At 33.8% G+C, this 10,491-nt stretch overlaps 1 protein-coding gene across 1 annotated transcript; it reads left to right on the forward strand.

Moving 5' to 3' along the window:
- Positions 1–6,804: 6,804 nt before the first annotated feature.
- Positions 6,805–8,809, forward strand: LOC145033828 (transcription factor bHLH25-like). The gene is made up of 5 exons (XM_078982344.1): positions 6,805–6,853; positions 7,081–7,187; positions 7,342–7,863; positions 7,997–8,398; positions 8,507–8,809. The coding sequence occupies exons 2-5, from the start codon at positions 7,146–7,148 to the stop codon at positions 8,579–8,581; spliced, it is 1,041 nt and encodes a 346-aa protein (XP_078838470.1). The 5' UTR covers positions 6,805–6,853; positions 7,081–7,145; the 3' UTR covers positions 8,582–8,809.
- The last annotated feature ends 1,682 nt before the right edge of the window (positions 8,810–10,491 follow it).

The raw sequence follows: 10,491 nt of genomic DNA on the forward strand, positions 1-10,491 counted from the left end.
TGCATATTTTTGCCGGTTTTTAGGATTTTTTCGTAAACAAAAATTAGTTTAAGACTAAAACATAAACCGGGTTAAAATTTTAGGACTTTATTGGAGATTTCCCTTCTTTTTATTAGTATTATTTTTTTAGAAAATTTTAATTTATATAACGACTATCCTAAATATTTGCTGTTAGGTTTTCTCTAAATGAGAAATCCTGTTACAATTTAGTCTATGAAGTAGTCCAAACTTATTAAGCCCAACTGTCAAGTGCCAACACAAAATTAGTTTAATGTAACACAAAATTTAGCTCAATAACAATTAAACATCGGAAGTAACCATTAAGAAAAATTTACCTTATTCTGTAACATCCTGTTTCGAGTTGTTTCACAATTCGGGACTGTGACCCGAGGATCAAGTATCATGAGGCTTCAGGCTTTAGGGTAAGAGAGGTTTGGATGTGGGTAATGCAGATATGTGATCCAATAGTTCGGTTTGCATTTTGCAATCAAAAGGTAAAATAGGAAAGTAGTTTTCAGACTTCTTTTATGAATTATGGATTTTAGTTCGATGTGTTTTAAGTCAAAAGTAATTAGATAGGGATGTAGAGCTCCTCAATACCTTTCCGTGGATACAAAGAACATCAAAATCAGAGTTAGAACGAAGAAGTTATAACCTTTTGAAATTTGGTCAGTTTTAGGTTAAGCTGATTACGTTGGGCATACTGAGGCACCCTGAGTACGCTAGGCGTACTAGGAGTACGCTGGGCGTACGTGATTCATGCCCAAACCCTATTTTCGTTGTTTGAGCCCTATTTAAGCTCCTTAACTCCCCCAAACTCACTCCATTCTCAGCCTCCACCTCTCCAACACCCCTTCCATGATACCCTAACCCTAGTTGAGCCTTGTGAGCTAAAATAAGGTGTTTTTGAGTGCTTTGGAGTATGCATGGTGCACCTTAGAGAAGAAGGAACTTCTTGGAGAAGTGTAGGTTGCATTGGAGCTTACAGATCTGGACTTTGTTCACCTTGATCTATCTTCTAGAGGTATAAAGTTTGAATCTGGATGATGCATTTGATAAGATCTAATTAGCTTTGAATGTTACGAGCTTTTGATCATTTTAGTGCATAAAGTTTAGATATTGAAAGTTTCTGACCTTATTATGGATAAAGTTGGAACTTTATCCATCTAAACATCATTGTGATTTGGATCTGAAGTTTGAAGACTTGGACTTAATGGATTAAGTTTAAAAAGATGCACTTTTGGTCCCTTTGATGCTTAAAGACTTGGACTTAATGGATCTGAAGTTGGAAACTTTATCCATTATGGAGCTTTTAGGATTGTTGGGTTATTTAAAGTTATTGGGTTATTAAAAGTGTTGTGTCAAATGTTTTGTACTTATATAGTCTTATTTATAATCTGGATTCTCATGTATATTATTTTACTTATTTATTTTTGAAGTTTATTGAGCAACTCGACGAGTTGGTGCTACAACTCATCGAGTAGAGTCGGGCGTGGCCACGTGGGATTAATGATCTACTCAACGAGTCCGAGAGTCGACTCGTCGAGTAGGCGTTGTGAGAGGAAACCCTAAATCCCCGGGTTTAGGGCCTATATAAGGACACTTATAGTGTTATTTGTGGCTCCCCATCTGCTTCCCTTCATTGAGAGAAACCCTAATCACCCCCTTGAGCTAAAGTGTTTAGTCCTTGAACTCGTCGAGTTCATCTTCATCTGAGTTAAAGTGTTTAGTCCTTGACTCGCCGAGTTCTTCTTGAACTCCTTGAGTTCTTATTCATATAATTAGGATAATGCCTTGAACTCGCTGAGTTCATCCTTGAACTCGTCGAGTACATTGATCTTCAAGTCCATAATCACGTTCATTTTGTTGAGTCCCCTCCTAGACTGAACCAGATTCCTTAGAAACAGAAAAGGTTGGGGAACCAACACCTGACTCGCCGAGTCCTATGAACAACTCAACGAGTTCCCCAAGGTCCATGTCCTTACAATCGGTTTCAGTTGAGCTCATTGCATCCAAAGTGTATATCTGACCTCCTAGGGTCGATTTAACACGTAAATTCACGAACTTTACGTCCATGCATGGGTCCTCAAGCCCAAAAGGTCCAAAAATGGAGTCTACAAGATGCATGGGGATCTTATGGAAATAAAGTTAGCACCTTTATGCCATGAGAACCCTCGTAGGTTCAAGATCTGAAGTGATCACTCTATATTACGTTCTAAACCCAAAGGTGACTTAGAAATGTCCCAAAAATGACAAGATTCAAGCCCTAAAGAGGATCTAACAAATGGGAAGTCAAGGTTGAAGCTTTTTACCTTGAATGAGTTGGGAATGAAGAAAAACCTATGGATAAACTTGCTTTTTTTGGCACCCTTAAGCTTCCACTTCTTTCTTCAACCTTCAAACAACCAAAAACACACAAAAATGGCTCAAGAACGCTCCAAATGCTTTATAGTTTCGAGTTAGGGCTTTCCTTGACTGTGAGAGACGATAAAGGCTGAAATAGGATAATTTAAGGCATTTAAATAGGGTGTAAACCCCAAATATTAGGGTTTCATCCAGGCAGTCCTACTCGTCGAGTCGGGCTCCCGACTCGTCGAGTAGGTTACCTAAAACCCGCTTCCAGAATCCAGTCTACTTGATGAGTTGGGCCTCCAACTTGTCGAGTCCCAGTGTAAAACATGCAATTATTTAATGTTAAAATACGTATTAGAAACCGGGTATTACAAATACCTCTTTATTGTAGCTTGTAGTTTTGGCCTTTCAAGAGCATAACACCTCAAGTATGATGCCTCAAATGGTTCACAAACACCATGAACAAAGGAAGACTTTGAGAGAGAGGCTAGACACTCCAAAATCGGCTATATCTCTTCCTAGAAGACTTAGGGCTGATTTTAGGCTAAGGGATAACACGTATATAGTGTAGAATTCCAAGGGTCGTGTGTAAACCCTAATCCATACACATAGGCTATGATCTATAACTCATGTGGACTAACTCTTCATGGACTCTTGCATAAACTTAGTCCATCATGGATCAAAAGCCCAAACCATATGTATCACTAATTTACATAATTAGTCCCCATTAATTTAATTAGTCTCTTTTGATCACTAAATTAATTCCAAATTAATTCTTGATCAACACTAATTAAATATTATTATTTCTCAATTAATATATTATACTTATAATGTATTAGTAAATCATAAATAGCCTCTTTCTCAAATATTCATCCTATCAGATTGTTCTGGTGAAGGCAACCCAAATGGACCATGCTACTCTCGGGTCAACTACATACCAATTATAGTTGTGGGCTTAGGCACCTAATCCAACAGATCTATCTAGAACAGAATATGCCAAATCATGGGAATGATTTGGGCGAAAGGGAAACATCTCATCTCAAAGAATTCATAATTTGAAGATGGAAACTAAAAAAGAAAGATCAACCTGGAAGGAAAGGTAGTATAAACAAACCCAAAACGCAGATACGAAATCAGGTCTCAACCTCGTGTTATACGACCTGAAGATTGTTTGTGAAGGGAAGACTCTTTCCATCCTGGGAGATTCAATTCTAGTGTTTGAGAAAGTGTTGGTTTCTTTCTTGCTTTTAAGAATCCCTAAATCTATGAACTCTTCAGAGATAAAACCCTCATTGTCAGTGCTTTTCAAGGAAATGATGGCTTTATCCATGATTTTAGAAGTATAAGAAATAAAAAAGCTTACCTAAGGAACGAACTTGATGAACGAAGATGAAAGAATGTAATAGGCTTTATAGATCAACAAATTGGTTTGGATTTAAATTTTTTAGGAAATTAAACAAACGTTCCAACTTTCCAGCAGATAATGACAAAATTATTCATATCAACGATTCTATAAAACTCTAATCACCCAGGATCTTGGATTGAGGATTTATGAGGGAGATTGTGAAGGGCAGAATGTTCAACTTACTATTTTATATCTTGAAGTTGAACTAACATCCCAAGCAAGCCCAAGATCTCGGATTTATTTAGTATATTGAACTTTCATCGTTTCTCTTGTGAAATATTATGCAAGGACTTAATACTTAACGGAAAAGACTTAGACCAAGTCAATAGCACGTGGTCAAAACTTGAGGAATGATGGAGATTTCTGATAAAGTCGAGTCAATTGAAGTTCAAGGAGAATCCCAACATTCTTGGAATATTAGTTATTATCATTATGTATAACACACTAGGCGATCAACATACTCACACGCTAACTTCTTCTCTAATACTCTCAATGCTTGAGCACAAACACTTTCTCTTTAAGATTAACTAACACTTGTAACTATTTTTATCGATTTAATATAAGTTCCGAGGCATGTAAGTTTATTATCTCCAAGCTTTTATGTCGAAAATGCAGAAGGATTAATGACTTTCCTCATATATATCGTAGCGTCCTTATCTTGATTTTACTTGTTTATGATTATTTAACGGATCACAACAATTTTTGCACAATTATTTGATTGATATTCAATTTACATACTGAAATATCACGATATCCAACGGGACCTTGATATCTTTTTAAGTATTAGTACCTCTTTTACATATAACTCACCTAACAACCGTCATAACATTATTTTTGTCCCATTTATTTGAAATACGCTTGTTTACACTCCAAAACAAATAAATTCTATTCGTTAGTTTTCTGAATATTATTATATTTTCGTAAGATCTTGTGCACTATCAAGATCTTTATTTTAAGATCTTTGGCACTTTAATTCTCAACAGAAGAAAATTATCATTACATCACACTTGCTAGTTTGGTTATGAAAACAGGTTATTAATTTTTTACCAAAACAGTTATATGTGAATTTACCGGTCAAACAAAACCCATTTATTTTTCTTTAAATTTAGTAGCGGATCCCAAAACAAAAAGTAAAGGGTTACAAGAATTTTTAGGGTTTGCACTAGTAGAAAAAAAACTCAATTCTGAAGGAAGTTTCTATCACAAAATCGTTATCAAATCTATGAAATTAAATTAAATTTATAAAATTCAAAATTTGTGATGGATTGCCAATAAATTCATGATATATTTTAATGAATTCTCACGAAATTTACAGTTGATGGGAATTTTTGAGGGATAGCCCATACTCCTTCATGCTACATTCCAAATCCGCACCTCATTTAACATAATTTAAAAATATATGCATTTTGTGTATTTTTTTTCTGTGTATCCCTTTTTAATAAGGGATCCAATCCCACATATCTTGTCATCTATGCATTAGAGGGTTCGAACAGGTCTATATGTGTTATCTGCCACTATCCTTGGGATGTAATTGAATATCTGCTTCGATGCACATGAGTTTAGTGCAGATAAGTATTTTTATATGAGGTGTCATACATATTCTAGTTCAAGATCATGACCGTATATGCGTCATATTTTCTGAGATTCTGAAAATTTTATCCGAAAATTCTATATTAATAAACAATCAAAAGACGGCCAATGTTAGTTTTCCAATAAATTAATCATTATTGTAAGCAAAACAGCTATTCGTTCCAGAAGTAGCTAGAGTATTTTTTTATTATGTAATTCAAATGCAGTATTTTTAAAATTATATATGTATGTTTTTGTGACTTATTGCCTCACTATGTATTTTTTAGGATACCAGAAATATCACGATTATGAAATCTTTTCCTTTTAACATTATATAATTTTGGAATTGTTAATAGAACTCTTGAAATTAGATAATATATGCATATTATAGGCAATTAAAAAGGAAGGAAATTAAGGTTTGTATAGAAATTATTTTGAGAGTTTAATATAATTAAATATGTTATGTATATAGACTATATATTTAATTCCAAAATTTTTAATTAGAAAAAAAAAATAATAACAGAAAATAACACATGGAAAATAAAAAATCCATAATATATAAGAAAATTACATAAATCCATGTAAAACATAACATAAATTACTAAGTTAGATGTAGCATATTTATCTCAAGGCCATTATTAACCATTTCATTGTTTTCCAACAACAAAATATAGTTTCGGTTTGTTTAGAATACATGTCACATTGTTAACATCTATCCAATATTTTTATTTGATACCCGTTTTCGTTCACAAAGTTTGCTATTTTCTTGAAACGATTAATCAAGTGTTAAAAGAAAAAATAAAATTAAGAAACTAAGAGAGTACAAGAACAATAAACCAAAGAAAACATAGCCTATTTGCTTAAACCCTCGAGAAAAAACAAGACACTCGATCTAATCAAACACGATATAACCAATATTGAATTTGAACTTAAGTAACTATCTAAATTCGAAACTACAACATGTACAACATGCAAACACAACCAACATGTAACGCGATATTTTTTGACACCACAAGATCTGAAGATCATATGGAGGCCTGCAGCACCTACTCAATCAATTCCTGATGCACCAACCTACAACATTAATTCCATAAAGTTCTTTTATTATGTTTACATCAAAAGAAATTTTCGTTTTTTAATATGGTTAAAAGCAAACTTTTAGAAAACACTTATGTCTTAATGAACTATTTAAGACCCAAAAGTCAAGAGTAAATATTGGAGACTGACGAGTAACATGACTGGAATTTTGTGTACTTACTTTCGACTTTTTTGAACAATTCAACTCTTCGTCTTATGATTCATAATACGCTTACTGGAAACAACAATTGACGCGAGGAATGTATTTTAAATTATTCACGTGAAATATGCCAAAGAAACACGTATCGATAATAATTGATGGTCAACCAATAAACGAGCTCTTTCACACGTGCCGATAGAATTTATATGTATAAAACAGACAGGTCAGTTGAACTTCTTTCCGTCCTTTGCAAAAGCTTCTCAAAGAAAAACCATTGATTTTATCTATAGGTGAGTTGAAAGCACACTCCTATATCGATCGCTCCTTCTTTAATTTTCTTCAAAAGAACGCTCTTTTCGTTTTTGTTCATTCTCTTATTCTCTAGTTTCTTTTCTTTTCAAGGGGAAAGACAAAACATGTTGAAATTTTATGTGTTTGGGTCTAGATATTGTTCTTTACATAATTACATGTTATGTTCTTGTTCTAAAGATCAAGACTTTTGATCGACATGTTGCAGGTTTTGAGGTTTTTGGGTGTTTGCTACAAGATTAATCGATCAAAGAAATCTAAAAGTGAAGCTGAATGATAATGGATGTTTCATCTTCAGCATGGTTATCCGAGCTGGTAAATTACAATTCAGTTTGAAAATTGCGTAACACCTACTTTATAGAATTTTGTTAATGTAACTAGTGAATAAAGAAAATAGGGTTGATATTTCGTTGTTTTATGTCATTTTTTTCAAGTGCTTAGATGATTAATTTGAAGTTAACTATGATAGGAATTAATGGAAGATTGCGACTTCAAGAACCCACATCAAATGGCAAATCCTTTTATCGACTCAGTTGCAGCATTATCTTCGGATAGTTTATCTGATTACCCTAATTACTTGCTCCCAATGAACCAATCTTTTCAACCAACTAGTTACATCGAACGAGATGTAACAAAGCAACCCAAGAATATCGCAATTAGCAATAATCGAATGACAAACCCTTTTGCTCCTACTCGTGTTTCATCATCCAACACTTTCATTATGTCTTTCGGAAACCCTAATTCACCACTAGAGATGAATCCACATCAAATTTACGATGGATCAAATCTGAAATACTCCGATCACATGAAGACTAAAGAAGAGAAGAATACCAATGATTTTCTGGGTTCTTTAGAGGGTGGAAAAAGAGTTCTAGGCTCAAGTAGGAATGAGACACAGGCTCAAGATCATGTCATGGCTGAAAGGAAGAGAAGGGAAGTATTGACTCGACGCTTCATTGCTTTATCTGCTCTACTTCCAAACCTTAAAAAGGTACTACTCATTCTAATTCTTGAATTCAAACTTCATGATGAATGAATTCATGAAAACTAGGAATATAAGTATGTTAGATAATAAACGTTGATTTCTAATTGACGTGCATGGGGTATATATTCGATTACTGTAGATGGACAAGGCTACTGTGCTCGAAGATGCAACTAAGTACATAAAACAGCTTCAAACCCGATTGAAGGAACTCGAAGAACAAACAAGTTCAAAGAATAAAAGATTTAAACAGGAATCAGCTATTTCGATTCGAAGATCTAAGGTTTCTGGTGACAGCATTAATGATGACACGCCTTCTTCTGACGACGATGAGACAGGTTGTTCACCAAATGGTGACACTTTTAATCCGGAAATTGAAGTTAGAATTTCAGAAAGAAGTGTTCTTGTAAGAATCTATAGTCAGAAGAATTCTTCAGTAGCAATGAAAACTCTAAGTGAGATGGAAAGACTTCATCTGACCATTGGTAGCAGCAGCGTTATGCCATTTTCGAGTGCTGCTCTTCTCATCATTATTACTGCTCAGGTAAATTACAGTTTCCATGAAAGAAAATATTTCAAGAAATTGATTTGTAAAGCTTTGTAAGCTCAATTCTAACCTTTGTGTTTCATATTCCTTTTTGTGATCTTGCAGATGAGTGAAAAATGTGACCTAACAGCGATGGATGTTGTGAAGCGACTGCAATCAGCCATAAGAAGTTATATATGATATAATCATATAAACTCTGGATAAAGATTTCCTGTGTAACTTGTTAACTAATGTAGTATCCTTAATTTAAATATAGAAAGGCTAAGCTAAAATAAACTTCGTTTCATCTTCTCGATCATAACTGTACGTAACCTCAAACTTCAAAGACAATTACATGACATGTTTTCTATCTTTTGTGATTATGCATGTAAAGTTTCAAGTTACCACTGCTTTTTGCTATAGTTTTCTTTTAGTTATTTTTCTTATTTGATCACTTATCCTTTATTTAGGAGATCAAGGGATGGAATACCCTTTTCCGATTGCATGTCTTCTCTATATATAGAAAAAGCGTTCATGATGTTTTTCTTGTTTTCTTGTACATCACGTTATTGATAGTTTATAAAATGTTCTCACGGGTAGGGAAAATACTTACAACCCCAACTATGTTTTCAAAACGTTCAAAAAATCTCAATAATGTTTTATTTGTTTAAGAAAACCCAACGAACTTAACATTTATCTAGAAAAACCCAACGAAGTTTCAACCGTTCAAAAAATCTCAATCATTTGTTGTCTGTACAAAATGTTAAAATTCATTGGGTTTTTTTTTAACAGATAAAACATGATTAAGGGTTTTGAACGGTTTTAAAACTTCGTTGTTCTTACAAGTAATTTTCCCGACATGGTGATTTCCATAGAATTGAATAAAAATATAACATAGTTGAGCTTTTTTAGACAAATGTTAAGTTTGTTGGGTTTTTCTGAACAGACAAAACATGTTTGGGGTTAGTTGAATGGTTTGAAAACTTCATTGGGCTCGTAAGTCATTTTCCCGAAAAGGTACATCGAAAATCATCAAAAAGGATAAGTGTGTCTTCTTCCTCCTTTTTTTCAAATCAAGTTGATTTTATGGAAAAATAACAATCTAAACCCAAAATAAAGTTGAAGCGTCCTAGTGTAGGAGGAAAAATAGCTAGCAAGGAGGAAAAAGATCAACTTGATGTTTTCCTTGTTTTCTTGTACATCACATAATTGATAGTTTATTAAATGTTCTCAAGTGGTGTATATCTATGGAAATGGTAAATCGAAAATCGTCAAAAAGGATAAGTCCGCCTTCTTCTTTTTTTCATTTTTTTTTTCAAATCAAGTTGATTTTATGGAAAAAGATCAATCTAAACCCAAAATAGAGTTGAAGTGTCCTAGTGTAGGAGAAAAAAAGCTAGTAAGGTGGGTCTCAATCCTATATATAAGTTTGTATAAATATTTTTTACTAGTCATAGTTATTAGGATCGCTATTGGTCCAAACATGTTTAACATTGAAAAACAATGAAGTTTCATTTTCTAAAACCAACTAGTGATAGAAAGAATTACTCATTGCTTTATATGTTAGCATCTAGTTTCTTATTTTACCATTGTGGGATTGGGTTTGCATCCTAATGATCCTCCCTTCAAATCCAAGTTCCATTATTGGCCTCCCCTCAACCACTATCCATCAGAGCCAATCATTTTTCATATTGCCGATACTCTCGATACACATTCACCAGACCTGGAGTATCAGGAAGACTTTCGATACTAGGCTTCAGGATCAACTTCGTTGGACCGAAAATTAATGGGGATTACGCCACCTGCATCGACCACATCATACGGGATACAACAGTAGCTCTGATACCACTTGTTAGGATCGCTACTAGCCCAAACATGCTCAACATAGAAGAACAATGAGGTTCTATTTTCTAAAACCAATTGGTGATGGAAGAAATTACCCATTGCCTTATATGTTAGCATCTAGTTTCTTATTTTGCTAATGTGGGATTGTGTTTGCACACTAAAAATAGTTCCATAATGAATTTGATAGATAGGAGTAATGATGAAAAATAACTTAATTGGCCATAACTCATATGTTGAGGGTGCTTCAAAATCGTTGCTTGTATAAC

This window comes from Lactuca saligna, chromosome 3 (assembly GCF_052625555.1).
Source record: "Lactuca saligna cultivar CGN05327 chromosome 3, ASM5262555v1, whole genome shotgun sequence".
NCBI classification, from domain to species: Eukaryota; Viridiplantae; Streptophyta; class Magnoliopsida; order Asterales; family Asteraceae; genus Lactuca; species Lactuca saligna.